The sequence below is a fragment of the Conger conger genome, chromosome 16 (genome assembly GCF_963514075.1).
Source record: "Conger conger chromosome 16, fConCon1.1, whole genome shotgun sequence".
NCBI classification, from domain to species: domain Eukaryota; kingdom Metazoa; phylum Chordata; class Actinopteri; order Anguilliformes; family Congridae; genus Conger; species Conger conger.
This window is the reverse complement of record NC_083775.1, coordinates 8,555,963-8,570,855: the sequence shown is the minus strand read 5'-3', so window position 1 is coordinate 8,570,855 and position 14,893 is coordinate 8,555,963. Positions and strand designations below refer to the sequence as shown.

Genomic DNA, 14,893 nt, shown 5'->3' with positions numbered 1-14,893 from the left:
TTTTGAGAACAATCCCCCCTGGAGCAATGTGGGGGTTAAGGTCCTTGCTCAAGGGCCCACCAGCTATCCAGATCTAATTGTGGCTACACCGGGGCTTGAACCATGCACCCACTGTCTGCGGCACGGTCATGTACCTTGACCACTACGATACAGGCAGCGAATGTAAGCCCACAGGCTGGGAGATATGGCCTGTCACCAGCTGTGTCTCAGTCAGTGTGGAGAACTCAAGTCTGACACCTGGAGTCCCTGCCCTGCCCCGCCCCGCCCCGCCCCGCCCCGCCCCGCCCCGCCCCGCCCCGCCCCGCCCCTGACGTCGACCAGTCGAGGTAGAGCAGAGCTGCATGTTAGACTGGAGCAGGTAACTTTTTTTTGTTGGATTTCGGTGTTTTATCGAGCTTCAAGATATAACTGATTTAAAATGTTTTAGACGCCAATTCTGCTCCTATTCCCACACCTATGAAATGCATGTCCCCAGTCACCCTGTTTCCCCAGTCTATTTAAATTCCGTTTGAAATGCCTTGATTTGAGGTCTAGGTTTCCATTTGTTCAGATACTGCATAAAAACTTTGTCCTTCCCAGTAAGGATTGTGTAAGTTTGGAGAAAGCTCAGGAGAACGTACAGATTACCTGGAACCACAAATAATGAGCTGAACTTCGAGTAACGACCCTTTCTTTCCTGAATGTGATTTGAAGCAACCAGCAGTGAACAGAGTTATAATTAAGAAGAAGACACAAGCATTTCTTCAATTTGCCCTGCTCACTTCCCGTTGTATCATTGCTACCACTCGATTTTACAACCCATCAAACACTTTATTCTGCCTTTTATACAGCTTAAAGTTTGGCAAAACCCATTATAATGCTTCGTCCTACCAGAGAACTTGTAAGGAAGAGGGAGAGAGAGACAAACTTACTAAAAAGGCCCACTCCATCTATTAAAACCATGGTTATTTGTGGTGTTATATATTCAGATATTACAAATAGTAACTATAATTTAACATGAATCAGAAATAGAAACTTACCAGAATGAATCTCAAAATATTTAATTACTGTAATACCTCTCTAAAGCAATTTCAGGGAAATCAAACTGCTTATTAATTTATGTGGAACAATAATAGACTCCCGGAAGTGAAAAAGGAACATTGGGCCTCATTCAAGAACATTGTATTCTTATTTCTCTTTTTGTATGTAGGGCTCGTAGGATGCTCCTAACTTCAGAAAACTGTCCAAAATTAACATGTCCGTTATAATACAGTAATTACGGTACTCTAGGTAGGTTTGCATTGGATAGATGGTCAATGGGATTAATAAGAACAAGGAATGTACATGTGGCATTTTGGCAGACGCTCTTATCCAGGGCGACGTACAGTTGATCAGACTAAGCAGGAGACACTCCTCCCCTGGAGCAGTGTAGGGTTAAGGGCCTTGCTCAAGGGCCCAATGGCTTTACAGATCTTATTGTGGCTACACCAGGATTAGAACCACCGACCTTGCGTGTCCCAGTCATTTACCTTAACCACTGCGCTACAGGTCCGCCCAAAAGCAGCGTTGAAAGTTTGATCCAAGTTCTGTGTGCCAAGCGAGCTGCACTAACATCCACTTCAAGCCACTCCATAGGAAATGAATGGAATACGTTGTTTTACACGACAGAACAGGACCACTCGTTCATTTTGTTCCTACCCATCCTATAATTCGAAATCAATTGTGCCAGGAATTTAAGAAGAATCTGTTTGTATGAGTGCTTCTTGCACAATGCCCAATTCAGACTCAGTTATTTAGTTCAGCACAGTGATTTCTCATCAACAACAACTAAAATACAATAGGCACAAAACATTTTAAAGACATGTTTCAATGTAAATTCCGTTTCACAACAAAAGCTACCAGTAATATTCGTGTCACCATTGCAATAATAATGTCCCAGGGATTTGCAGAACCAGACTTTAAGAACTATTCGGAACAGCGACGACTAGTGGCGATATTTGAAGATCTCAAAGGGCAATCCCCTTTTCAAGGACATTACGTTGTTCGACGCAAAAGTTACGTAGCGACTCGACGCACAAGTTACGTAGCGACTCGACGCATATAAATATGAAGCTCCGCCCGTTGCCAGCTCTCTTTTCATCCGGACAGGCGACAAGATGGTGAGTACAAGGCATTCACAGCGTAATCCTAAGGATACCAAAGCCATCCTTGTGTGTGACAGCTTGTCATTGTCAGAAGTACATATGTTAATCTCGCTATCGTATAGTAGTCATTATATTTCTTCGTTTAAAGTCTCAGAAATTATATATTTTTTTCCATCTGCATTGTACAAGTGCGAGGCTGAGCTGAACACGAAGGCCGGTGCCGTATGACATGTGAATTGCTTGCTCCCTTTTAGGGTAACCCTTTTTTTCTATTTTTTAAGCGCAATTGTTTCGCAACTGTACAATTTGAATTTATAATTATAATCACAATTTTCTAACGTGATCGTGAAAATCTGCTTTCCTAAAACGCTTTCCTAGCTTAATGCTAACCCTTTAGCATTAAGATCTGAACGCAAGTTAGGCCTTCGCATGACTGCAGTCAACTATCCAGCCATTTGATGCATAAAATAAAAGCGAATTAAGTTTTTATTTTTTTTAATTTATTTTATTTATTTTTTAAAAGAGGCTGTTCCCTAAGTTGGTTCATGGCGTGGTTTATCAATTTTTCGCTATCGGTGCCTGGTTCATTAGCTCGGTTGCTACCTGACGTTAGCCTTCGCGAGCATGCGTAATTAAACGAAACGGTAGAAAATGTAGCTAGAGATTTGCATAGATCGTTAATGCAAGTTGCATGCCACCTCTTCTCTTGCTAATCCTCTGTATCGTTACTCCTTGCAGTCCCATCGTAAGTTTTCGGCTCCCCGGCACGGGTCTCTGGGCTTCCTGCCCCGCAAGAGGAGCCGACGCCATCGCGGAAAGGCGAAGAGCTTCCCCCGCGATGACCCTACAAAGCCCGTTCATCTTACCGCCTTCCTGGGCTACAAGGCCGGCATGACCCACATCGTGCGTGAGGTCGACAGACCAGGATCTAGTAAGTTTATTTATGGCAATTTAGTATGCGTACACTTAAATCAGCGCCACCATGAACATGGAGTTATGGTTGTGACCACGTATTCTATTGAATCTAGTCTCTGAAACGTTTGCACAATTGCGTGTGAGAAAGCAAGACGTTAACATGGAAATGAGCTGATAAGGGGTGGGTGGGGCTCCCCTTATCCCATTTGTCTGCCTGTGATGATCACCTCGACGGGCGGACAGATTGGGCCACAAGCCCCTGCTGAATGTCGAGTTCTGAGTGCAGCGAAAAACGCATCTCTCCCGATACCCGCTCTGTAACTGGCAGACGTTCACATGCTTGATTTACGCTCTCCCCGCCATTTTTCGATCTGAGACTCAGTTCCCTCTCTCCCCCACCTCCCCCCCTGTCAGAGGTGAACAAGAAGGAAGTGGTTGAGGCGGTGACCATTGTTGAGACCCCTCCCATGGTCGTGGTGGGCGTGGTCGGCTACGTCCAGACCCCCCGTGGCCTCCGCTCCTTCAAGACCATCTTCGCCGAGCACATCAGCGATGAGTGCAAGCGCCGCTTCTACAAGAACTGGTGAGGCTCGCGGAGACTGTACGCTGACCGTCGCCCCTTGGCGACAAACCGAGACCTTCACCAGGTCCGTCCTGTTCGGCTCAGGTCAACGAGTTCTAGATGGTCTGTAACGTGCTAAAGTTTGAGACCTTGAGCTATTGCTACCGTTGAGGTAGTGGTGTAATCCACATTGAGTTCCCCGTATAAGTCCTAGCAGTACCTGACCTGTGTAAATGTTAACGATTGCTTGAAACGGCAGTGTAGGTTCCATGCTGTGGTCAATAACGGCAGTCTGCGTTTTAGAATGCCGTATCCCGGGTAGTTGGAGCTTTCTGTAAGCGAGTGGTCCTGCAGGGCCACAGGTTGTGCTGGCTTTTGTTTTCACCTTAATGTCGGCAACGAATTCTGACCTAAGAAACGTGGTCAGTTAATTGTTCGATGAAAGCAAGTAACTAAGTGCAGAGTAACAACAAATGCCGGCACATACTGTGGCTCTCCAGAAACCAGGAGTGAGGACCTGTCTGTAGGTTGTCTTGCTGTAAAGCCTTTTTGAAGAGTTGTATCTCCCGGTCTAAACTGTGGCGCCCCCTGGTGGCAGCTCCGCTCGGACGCCTCGCGGCTCCGATGAGCTCCAGGCTCCTCTGGCCGGTGGAAAGGGCTCCTTAGAAGCCGCGCCACGAGCCGAATTCCTCCGCGGCCGTCGCAGCCCCCTCCCCGTGGGGCGAGCGTCCGCGCGCGGCCTTCCTCCGCTGTCCCGGCCCGGGTCATGAGGGAGCCGTGCCAACCCCTCTGCCTCTCTCCTCCCCCTACTCTGTTCCGCACGCGCGCGCCCCTGGGGTCTGCGCAGGTACAAGTCCAAAAAGAAGGCCTTCACCAAGTACTGCAAGAAGTGGCAGGACGACGAGGGCAAGAAGCAGCTGGAGAAGGACTTCGCCTCCATGAAGAAGTACTGCCAGGTCATCCGCATCATCGCGCACACCCAGGTGAGGGCGCTCTTGCGCACCGAGGGAACCCTCTTTCCCCCCCCATACTCGTGTTGAAGTTCTTAAAAACGGCGTGGTGTGTAGTTAGCTTGGCTTGGCTTTGGGTGCATCTACCAGTTGCTCTGGGTGTTGCTGCCATGGGCCCTAGTCTCAGACTTTCTGTCTGGTTGTCTGGTTTCATTCTCTGGTGGCGGGTTTTGCGTGTCGGTGATGAGACCACGGAACACTGCGTCAGGCATGACGCCCGACACGCATGAGGAAATTCTCCATGCTGCCTTCCTTCTGAGAACACGAGGCCCCCACCACCGAACGATGCGCTGTGGGAGTAGACTTCCCGCGGTGCAACACCGCGACGCGCTTCCTGGCGTTACCGCTTGCCTTTAGACCGGCGCTACTCAACTCTGCGTCCGGCGGGCTTCTGTCTGCAGGCGTTTGCTTTGTGCGCTACACCGTCTGATTTCACCCTCTGGCTTATCTGAACCGAGCGGGTGAAATAAGTGAAATCGTTCGGTGTAGCGCTTTGAGTGAATGCCGGTGGACACTGGCCTGCCGATCAGATTTAAGTAGCGCTGCTTTAGACCTACTAGCACAGTGACTACCATCTTTGCTTCGTTGTGAAAGATGTGAAGTCATTGCGAAGCTGGCCTGTATCCAAAATGGTTCACTAGTTACCTCTACTGGATTAACTAGGGTGTCTGCCCATTTCTAGGAAATGGCTGGAACCCTACAGAGCTGCCTGATTCTGTTCCTGGAGATTTTCACTCCAACCAAAACGAAGTGCATCGTTCAGCGGCTCAGTCTTGTTTGGCTGAATTGGTCGAATCGATGTGCCAAATTGGGGTTGAAATGAGAGCCCTGCAGCACTAGATCTGCAGGAACAAGATTGGGCAGCCTACCCTAGTTGGTCCACTGTCGGGAACTCGTGACCCATTTTCGATACGGGGCCGTATCACCGCGAGATTACGGAGTTGCCTCGGTAAGACCCGGTATCCTTGCAAAACTGGAACACAGACTCGTTAAGGGATGTTCTGGCTTTCACAGTGAACTTAACCGGTTAACTCTGTAATCCCGCTTTGTGACGGGGCCCCCCCCTCGGTCTTTCCGAGGTTGTGTCGTGAACGGTCGGTCTGCCTCCCGCCGGTCTCCTGGTGTTGGCCGCGGTAGAGCCGTTCCTCCGGGCGGGGCACCACTGACCGCCTCTCACCCCCCCCCCCCCCCCCGCAGATGCGTCTGCTGCCGCTCCGGCAGAAGAAGTCCCACCTGATGGAGGTGCAGCTGAACGGCGGCTCCATCGCCGACAAGGTGGACTGGGCGCGCGAGAAGCTGGAGCAGTCCGTGCCCATCACCAACGTCTTCACCCAGGACGAGATGATCGACGTCATCGGCGTCACCAAGGGCCACGGCTACAAAGGTGCGCGTCCCTCCGTCTGCCGGTAAAACCGCGCGAGAGTCCTTAAACTCGGGGTGCCGCTGTTCTGACCGGTCGTTTTAAAATTCAACGATGGTCTTAAATATGAATCCGCCTCCTATGCGACTCAAGTTGCAGGGCTGTTATCGCTCCTGAATTGCAATGCAATCCTGTTTTATAGAGCAGTACTCTATTCTCTCCTGGCCCCCGCTTAGTCTAACCAACCAAGTCGCTTTGGATGAGTCGGCAAAAATTTAAAAATTGAATGCAAGTGTTGTGGTGTGTGTTGGGGGCTCCCCTTATCCCATTAGTCTGCCTGTGATGATCACCTCGACGGGCGGACAGATTGGGCTACAAACCCCTGCTGAATGTCGAGTTCTGAGTGCAGCGAAAAACGTTGGCATCTTTCCTGTTCCTCCTGATGCCTGCGCTGTGGCTGGCAGACTGCTCCCATGCACGTGCTTAAGTCGCAAAGCTTAATGCCACTCATCCTGCAAATAACTGGGAGCGGTGCAGTCTCATGTGAAAAGACATGGGAGTAATCCGAAAGGCTGACTATGATGCTTAGATGTTGCGGGGAACATGCGTCTGGAGAAATGGATGCCGTGCTGTGCTCCTTTCCCTGGGGAGGGGGAGGCCCTGCCAGTTTGGCCCGGGTTTCCTCCCTCCTGGTTGTGTTGTCTCCCCCGGTCTCTGCTCTCCCCCTCACCCTTGCGCCTCCTCTCCCCTCCAGGTGTCACCAGCCGTTGGCACACCAAGAAGCTGCCGCGTAAGACCCATCGTGGTCTGCGCAAGGTGGCCTGCATCGGCGCCTGGCATCCCGCCCGCGTCGCCTTCTCCGTCGCCCGCGCCGGTCAGAAGGGCTACCACCACCGCACGGAGATCAACAAGAAGGTGCGTCTCCGCTTTTTCCCTGAGAACCCTCCTGTGTGTCTATAGCAGACCTCTCCAACTCTGATCCTGGTGGGCTGCCCACACTTCAGAGCTTAACTCGCTGGCTAGGGCAGCGATCTCCACTGGTGCTCCTGGAGAATTGCGGGGTTTGCCGTTTAGTTGCTCTGCACTTAACTAATACTAATAACCTCGCTTGGTTACCTGGGTCTCAACAGGGTGCTGATTAAGGTGAAAACGAAAACTAGCAAACCCTGTAGCTCCCCAGTGCACACCCCCCCCCCCCCCCCCCCCCCATGTCTATATTATGACAACCTGTTAGTTTATCCATCCATCCATTATCCTAACCTGCTTATCCTGAACAGGGTCACAGGGGGGCTGGAGCCTATCCCAGCATACACTGGGCAAAAGGCAAGGAATACACCCTGTTGGTTTAAGTTGCCTTTAAATTGTAAATCGAGTTCAGCCTGTAATGTGTCATTGTAGATCTACAAGATCGGCCAGGGTTACCACACCAAGGACGGGAAGGTGGTGAAGAACAACGCCTCCACGGAGTACGACATCTCCAACAAGAGCATCACCCCCCTGGTGAGTGACCCTGCCCCACGCATGCATATCAGATCCACACTGCTGCTGGGCACTTGAGCAAGGCCCTTCACCCCCTACATTGATCCCTGGGTGCTGCACTGTGGCTGCCCACACTGCTCTTGAGTAACTAGCACGGGTCTGGACTTCGATAGTCAATCTCCCCAAACCCGGTGTGCTCAGACGGCTGTCTGAGGGGCTGTTCGTCCTGGTGTCTTACCCTCTCTCTCCCCCCCTGGTGTGCAGGGTGGCTTCGTGCACTACGGTGAGGTGAGGAACGACTTCGTCATGCTGAAGGGCTGCGTGGTGGGAGTGAAGAAGAGGGTGCTGACCCTGCGCAAGGTGAGCCTCCTAAACGCCGCTTTACCCCCCACCTGGAGCCGTGCCCCTGCTTTGACTGCAAGTGGACTGTGGGAGCTTTGCAGTGACGAATGTGCAGTGGAAACCTGGTTTTGGGAGCTTTATTGAACCTGACCCTCTCCTGTCTCTTCTCTTCTCTCTCAGTCCCTGCTTGTGCAGTCGAGCCGTCGCGCCCTGGAGAAGATCGACCTCAAGTTCATCGACACCACCTCCAAGTTCGGTCACGGGCGCTTCCAGACCGTGGAGGAGAAGAAGGCCTTCATGGTGAGTGGGGGGTGGAGTAGAGGTGGGGCAGGTCTTCCACAGGCCCCTCGATGGGTGGCCCTACGTGGTGTTGACATCACTAGTGTTTACGGGAGCCTGACTCTCCCAGGCTGAAAATGGCCGGGAGCAGTCGCTCCATGTCTTAAGCAATCGGCAATGGCTCTCGATGTTTACGCGGAGCAAAGGGCGGTGTGCCCCCATTGCAAAACTCATGTCAAGGGTGGGGTACATTCGAAGGGAGTCTGCAAAGTGCCGTGTGTGTCGAGGTACCCCCGAATGATTGGGCGGTGTCTACGATCCTTTTATCCTGTCGCGCCCCCTGCACTGTTCGTAACCTGTTTTCAGCGCTCAGTCTGACTCTGGGTTCCATTCCAGTGCTAAAGCAAGTCACAGTGAGGCAGGGGAGCAGTGCTACATGTGCGCGTCTCCCCGTTCACTCTCTGAGAACAACCCCCTCGCGGACCTTTCTGTACATACTGTTCACGCAACAGTGCCCTTAGGTGCGTTATAGGGGGCATTGAGCCTTTGTTCACTGGCTTGTTTTTTGGTATAACAACTCTGCTCTTTCTCTCACAGGGACCACTCAAGAAGGACCGTATCGCCAAGGAAGAGACTGCATAAGCCCCTCTCCTGGCCCCGTCTGGTGTTCTGAGCAGTCCTTTGTCGCTGCACAGTTGTTTAATAAAAGACCAAAAATTACACTTCTCTGTCCGTGTGTCTGTTCAGGGTAGTGGGTGGGACGGGGTGTCATTAATACCATTTAATATAATTTTAATCTTGTATGTTGAGGCCAAAGGTATGAGGTTGAAGAGTTCAAATGGGTGTTTACAGGGCCTGTAGTATAGTGGTTAAGGTGCATGACTGGGACCCGCACGGTCGGTGGTTTGACAAATGACGTGTGATGTTTGTAAATGGCTCTTCATTGCCAAATGTTTGGTAACTGCCTGGGTCTTCAAACAAACTTGTTCTGTTGGAATGTTTATTGGTGACTGCTATTCAGTCCCATTGCTTTTCCACTCGCTGGTGAACATCGAGCTCCGCCTGTTACACACCGGGGGGGTGTTCCCAAAGCTGGTCGTGTCCGCTCAACTCCTGCGTTGAGTGACAGCCCAGAACGGCTGTTTGAGTGCCCCAGGTATTGCTAGGTGTGGGAATCGAGGCAAGTTGGACAGCTTTGTGGATAACATGGAAGTATTCAGAAGTAAAGTCTACCTCGTGGTTGCTTTCAACAGTGCAATGATGAATTGAGTTTACACTTTGATCCTTTTTGTGCCAAGTGCTTGTCTACGGGTGAGGGTTGTACAGTCAACAGCGTGTGCATTATGCATTCTTGGTTTCTTGAACTAGGCCCCCTTTCTATGGCCTTTTCATCAAACCAAAAAGTACTCCAAATTACCCTTTAACAGCATCTGAGCTTCAATGATCTGCCGGGGGACTTGAATGCCTCAGTCAGGACGCTGATGTGAAAGCCTGCTTCTCAAAGATGGTCAGATTTTCTGACTCGTTCCTCAGAAAGGTGAGATTCTGCGATGATCCCTGTTATTTTTATTTATTTCTATTTTACCTCCAGCCCTGCTGATTCTGCAAATTACCTTGTGTACTTTCAGTCATGTCACTGGCCAATCTAGAAAAGCCATCTTGCCATGACTTTTGATTAGTCATTTCCATACCGTGCACAACTTTAATCCTTGCTGGGGTTTGGTGGAGAGTTTTTGAAGTCCTTTACATTCTCCTACAGCAGGTGGTGTCGTTTTAACAGGTGAACTGTTTGTTCGATGCCAGAGAAAGGACCTTGCTCATTTCAGGAATTTTTGGAATGGAGTTTTTCTCCCCCAAGGCTGGTTTAATCCATCTTGGCGCATTAAAAGGGCACGGTATCTGGGAAGAACGGTGTGTAAAGTCAGAATCACGTCACGCTGTGATTTCCTCGTGAGACCGCTCTACGGCACTCCCTTTGATTTGATTTGTTGCATTCGGCATTTTAAAAGAACAACGCTGTTCATCCCTCCCCCGTCTCTATAAATGCGCTGACGTTGAAACGCCATTGGCTGTGGCAATTACAACAAATTTTCAACCAATGAGCTTGAATTGTAGTTACACAATGTTTTGGTAGACTGTTGGGCCGTCAACTGTATATTTTGAAACCGGAATTTAAGGACTATAAACACGGGCAGAGGGTGAGTCAACATGTCAGTGAGCCTGTTTCAATGATAGGAAGGGATTTACACAATGGTTTTGTAACAATGGTTTTGTAACAATGTTTTAACGCATGTTGTCCCTTTAAGATGGACGTCGTATGAGATGAGTCACAGGATGAGTGACAGGATTTCAGTTGGGGTGGAATGGTGTTTGCGAAGGTGAAATGATACGTGCGCTGGCTGGGCACGGCTTCTGTGCGGGCACTTTTAACGCGTCCGTCTCCTCCTCACTGAAGATGCCTTCTCCCCGGGGCTCGTCCTCCCCTGCACTCTAAATGGCCGAGGAGTCAGCGCTGATGGATTAGTCGCTAATTGACTGGACGCTGAAAGGCTTTGGACTGTCGGCGTGGGAGAGGGCCTGCCTTTCAGTCCTGTCCTTGTACGGCTGCTTGTTTTTCTTCCGGGAGCAGGAAGTGCTGTCCTTCCCCTGTCCTCTGTGTGGAGGGTGTTTGTGTTTGTGACCCGCCTGTCTGTGCCGTGACTTTCTCGCTTCATGTGTTCGTGGGTTTGACGTGACCTCAACCAGATGTTCTGCAGAGTGCACTTACACACCGTCCTTGCAGCTGTATGTTTGTGTGTGTGTGTGTGTGTGTGTGTGTGTGTGTGTGTGTAGCCATGTGCTTGTGGGCTTGAGAATATGCACGTGTCTTTAATGTGGATGCGTACTTGTCTGTGTACATCTCCAACTGTGTACATTTGTGTGTCGTGTATGTGTATGCGTTCACGTGGAGGTCTTTGTGTGTGCATGTGCATGTATACGCTTATGTGCATGCCTTTGTGTGTGTGTGTGTGTGTGTGTGTGTGTGTGTGTGTGTACGTGTATGAGCTTGTGTCCATGTGTTTGTGTGTAAGTACATGACATGTACATGTCATTGTGTGTATGCACATGCAATTATGTGCATTTCTTTCTATGTGTTTATGTGCATGTCATAGAGTGTGTGTGTGTGTGTGTGTTTTAGCAGACCCAGAAACAGGTGTGTGGGATGTGCTGTCCTCTGCGTGTCCTGGCTAGCGTTAGCCAACAACAGGTGAGCGAAGGGCTCTCAAACTCGCAACTCTCTCGCTTCTGATCCGAACGTTTGGACGTTCAGCGTTGTGTCTTTTCAGGTCAGTGTCCTGGGGCTGGGGTTTGTAGCTTCTGTGGAAATCCTGAAAAGGGTCCAGGAGCTCATCGAAGGGGGAGGGGGGGTGTGTGTGGGGGTTTGGCTTGGAATGCGTCAGCATGATAGGGGGCTGGAGGTGACGGGAAAGTGGATAATTAATGCAGGAGGCAGAGTGATTGTACAGTACATTCACCAGGGGGCCCCGGGACACCAACGCACACCGCAGAGCTAAGCCATCGGGCTTCACTGCATCAGAACCACGTCTGTGCCCCTACAAATCTGTGCGCCATCGAGCTGGACTGCATCAGAACCACTTCTGTTACCCCACATATCTGTGGTTTTTTATCTTTTTATTTACAGTGGAAATTATTTGAGGTATTTCTATGATATGATCATTAGTTCATGATTTCTAGTTTGGGTATTGACCGAAGGATTTCCTCACTTGTATATATAGGTAAGATTCCTGCAATGCCATTTCCCTATTTGTTTCTCTCAAAACACTTTGTCCCAACTCAGTGGCATAAGAAGCAAGCACATTTAAAATACACTACATTTGGGAATTTGGCAAACACTTTTATCCTCGGCGATTTACATAAATGCTTACATACAGGATTAAGCAACAAACAGTGCTGATGCCAAGTCTTCAGGGTCACCGCCAATGATGGTAGTCGATACATGATTTGACCGCATAAAGTTAGACACCCCAGTAGGTGCAACAAGGGAATGGAGGGCGTAGTATTATTATTAGTTTGTTTTCAGTTCTGAACTGTGTTTCTGATGTGTTGACATGGGTTCAGCTCTTGGAGCGAGGTCAAGAGTGGCTCGAATTACCCTGTGTGTTCGTATTCATTCCCCCGTGGTGCTTGGCTCAGGCAAGCTGTGAAAGGCAGTCACCGCTCCTTATTGAGCCGTAATGGAGGGCAGAGGGCTCCATGTTGGGCTTCCTTACATACTGTTACCTCTCCTCCTTATAGAGCCATAATGGAGGGCAGAGCGCTCCTCATTGGGCTTCCTTACATACTGTTACCTCTCCTCCTCATAGAGCCAAAATGGAGGGCAGAGTGCTCCTCATTGGGCTTCCTTACATACTGTTACCTCTCCTCCTCATAGAGCCATAATGGAGGGCAGAGCGATGGCCCCGCCTCTCTGTGGGACCTCCTAAAAAGTATGGCTCACTTTGTTGAATTTATTCACAAAAAAAGAAAAAAAAGAAATATGTAGATTAAAGTACACTACATTGAGATAAATGTTTGCCTAATTTACTACTTTATCATCAAGTATAATCACAGTCTCTATTCGGGAGTACATAGTGTGTGCGTAAAGAATGAGGCAATCTGCTTACTGGGGAGTAGAATACTTTGAGGGCGCAGCAGTTCACAGCAGTTCAGAGGCTGTTTCGGACATGGCCTAACTTCTGTATGGAGCACGTTACAAGCTTTTGTGCTGCCGTCCACCAGAAACACTAAATGACTGAATTACACCGGTGTTTCTCTTGTTGAGGAGCTGATGTTTTGTAATGGTTTTCTCAGCCCGTGATGGATTCACATGCACCTGCGATCGACTTATCATGGTCGAATTGCCCCCCAATGTGCTCCTGCTGTTGCCCTTGACCAAAGCACTGGCCTCAGAATTGGAGTTGGTCCCTGGGTGCTGCACTGTGGCTTAACCACTGCTCGTAAGTAATTAGGATAGGTCAAATACAGAGGACAGATTTGATTGCATCGCAGGGCAATGGCAATCACAATGAAATAAGTAAAAATAAGTTAAACTAGTAGAGGCCTTTATCCAGAGCGACTCACACAACATGTATTATATTGTGTTATGTTCTGTCATCCTGTGTGTATTGTAATACTCTTTGAATTGTATATACCTACATACTTGCGGATAGCACTTTATTGTAATGGCCTTGTGATTGTGATTTTGCTATGCTGCTATTTGACCCTGTCTTGGCTAGGGCTCATTTGTAAAAGAGGTTTTAATCTCAAATTTAATTTGAAAAAGTAACATATTACTGTAAACAATTTACTACGTTTTACATAAAAACTTGATCAAGGCTGTCTGAGCCAACCAAAGTTTGCAGAAGAACTGTGGCAAGTTCTCCAACATGCTTGGAACAACCTCCCTGCTGATTGTCTTATAGAACTGCAGGACTGTGTTGGCTATCTCAGAGAAGTGAGATAGGTGGTTACAAAAAATATTGATTTGATTCAGTTTTGAACAATTCTGCCAAATTACTAAAATGTAATGTAAAATGTTTATTTAGGAACTTTCACTGAATTATTTTTGAAAGAATCGTATACAGAACGTTATGCCGGTGCCTAAGACTTTTGCGCAGTGCTGTACGTATCAGGGTACGTTCCTCGCTCAAGGGCACGGTGTCCGTGCCCCAGCTGGGACTGCACTGCTGTGAGCGAAACACGAACCCAAAAAACATCCTCCTGAGTGACCCAGCTGCAGCGATGGGGTGCATCTTTCACAAACGCCTTCTCATCTCATCACATTACATCACATTATTGGCATTTGGCAGACGCTCTTATCCAGAGCGACGTACAGTTGATTAGACTAAGCAGGAGACAATCCTCCCCTGGAGCAATGCAGGGTTAAGGGCCTTGCTCAAGGGCCCAACGGCTGTGCGGATCTTATTGTGGCTACACCGTGATTAGAACCACCGACCTTGTGTGTCCCAGTCCTTTACCTTAACCACTACGCTACAGGCCGCCCTCTCTCCGGCCGCAGGGGTTTCAGTGAGAGGCTCCTAATGCACTGACACTGGGGAGAGTGTGAGGTTTCACATTATCAGACTCGCCTCTGCAGAGCGCATGTCTCCGTGACCTGCAGAAATCTTTGTTCTTTCACCACCCCCCCCACCCACCCCCCCAATTTATAGTCAGTTTGTGGGAATGTAAAACTTTGTTGTTCCGGTGTTTTCTGTGAATAATCTATACCTGCGGCCCAGTCCAATACTGCTTTCTGTGTTTGCCAGATTGCTTGGAAATTTTTATCTGGTCCTGATCGCAAATTCCATCATTACAAATGTAGTAATGTCATCTGTTAGATTACTGGAAAGGTGTAAACTAATTAGATTACTTCCACATTCAGTAACCAAGTACCTTTCAGAATAATGAGATAATGGGTTGGCAAAATACATTATTTTGTTTGTCTCTGGCTAGATTGTGGTTTATTTTTCTTCGAATATGTAACTACTCACATGCTCATTCCCTACTTGATTTGATTTCACTTTATTTTGGGATGAATACCTTAAAACCAAAAAAACATATGATGAAAGCACTTCATGTACTATATTTCATCCCAGAGGATAGCACAAAAAGTATTAATTAAAACAAGTATTTCTATTGTGGTCCTGGATGGAAACGTGCCCTGCTGTGTTGGCGTGTGTGACGTGTGTGTGTGTATGTGTGTGTGTATGTGTTTGTGTGTACATTGTGCATTGAAGAAATCCAAAATGTAATCTTTAGAAAAATAACAAATCATATTGTACAT

At 48.7% G+C, this 14,893-nt stretch overlaps 1 protein-coding gene and 2 non-coding genes across 5 annotated transcripts in view; all 3 read left to right on the top strand.

Moving 5' to 3' along the window:
• Window positions 1-8,792, top strand: part of LOC133114291 (large ribosomal subunit protein uL3) — a 294,631-nt gene extending 285,839 nt beyond the window's left edge. Inside the window, exons 1-10 of one of the 3 annotated variants that reach the window (XM_061223545.1) lie at window positions 2,027-2,138; window positions 2,862-3,054; window positions 3,453-3,621; window positions 4,448-4,583; window positions 5,808-5,994; window positions 6,725-6,885; window positions 7,369-7,470; window positions 7,714-7,809; window positions 7,972-8,091; window positions 8,668-8,792. In XM_061223545.1, coding sequence (XP_061079529.1) covers window positions 2,136-2,138; window positions 2,862-3,054; window positions 3,453-3,621; window positions 4,448-4,583; window positions 5,808-5,994; window positions 6,725-6,885; window positions 7,369-7,470; window positions 7,714-7,809; window positions 7,972-8,091; window positions 8,668-8,712 — 1,212 coding nt within the window. In that variant the 5' untranslated portion in view covers window positions 2,027-2,135 and the 3' untranslated portion in view covers window positions 8,713-8,792. Of the gene's footprint in view, window positions 1-2,026; window positions 2,139-2,860; window positions 3,055-3,452; window positions 3,622-4,447; window positions 4,584-5,807; window positions 5,995-6,724; window positions 6,886-7,368; window positions 7,471-7,713; window positions 7,810-7,971; window positions 8,092-8,667 lie in introns of those variants that run through there. The other 2 variants (XM_061223544.1, XM_061223543.1) reach the window with 2 other exon arrangements.
• Window positions 4,784-4,876, top strand: LOC133115624 (small nucleolar RNA U83B). Its single transcript, XR_009705797.1, has one exon. It is a non-coding gene; the product is annotated as a small nucleolar RNA U83B (small nucleolar RNA).
• On the top strand, window positions 8,411-8,543 carry LOC133115620 (small nucleolar RNA SNORA54). The gene has a single exon (XR_009705793.1). It is a non-coding gene; the product is annotated as a small nucleolar RNA SNORA54 (small nucleolar RNA).
• Window positions 8,793-14,893: the final 6,101 nt, after the last annotated feature.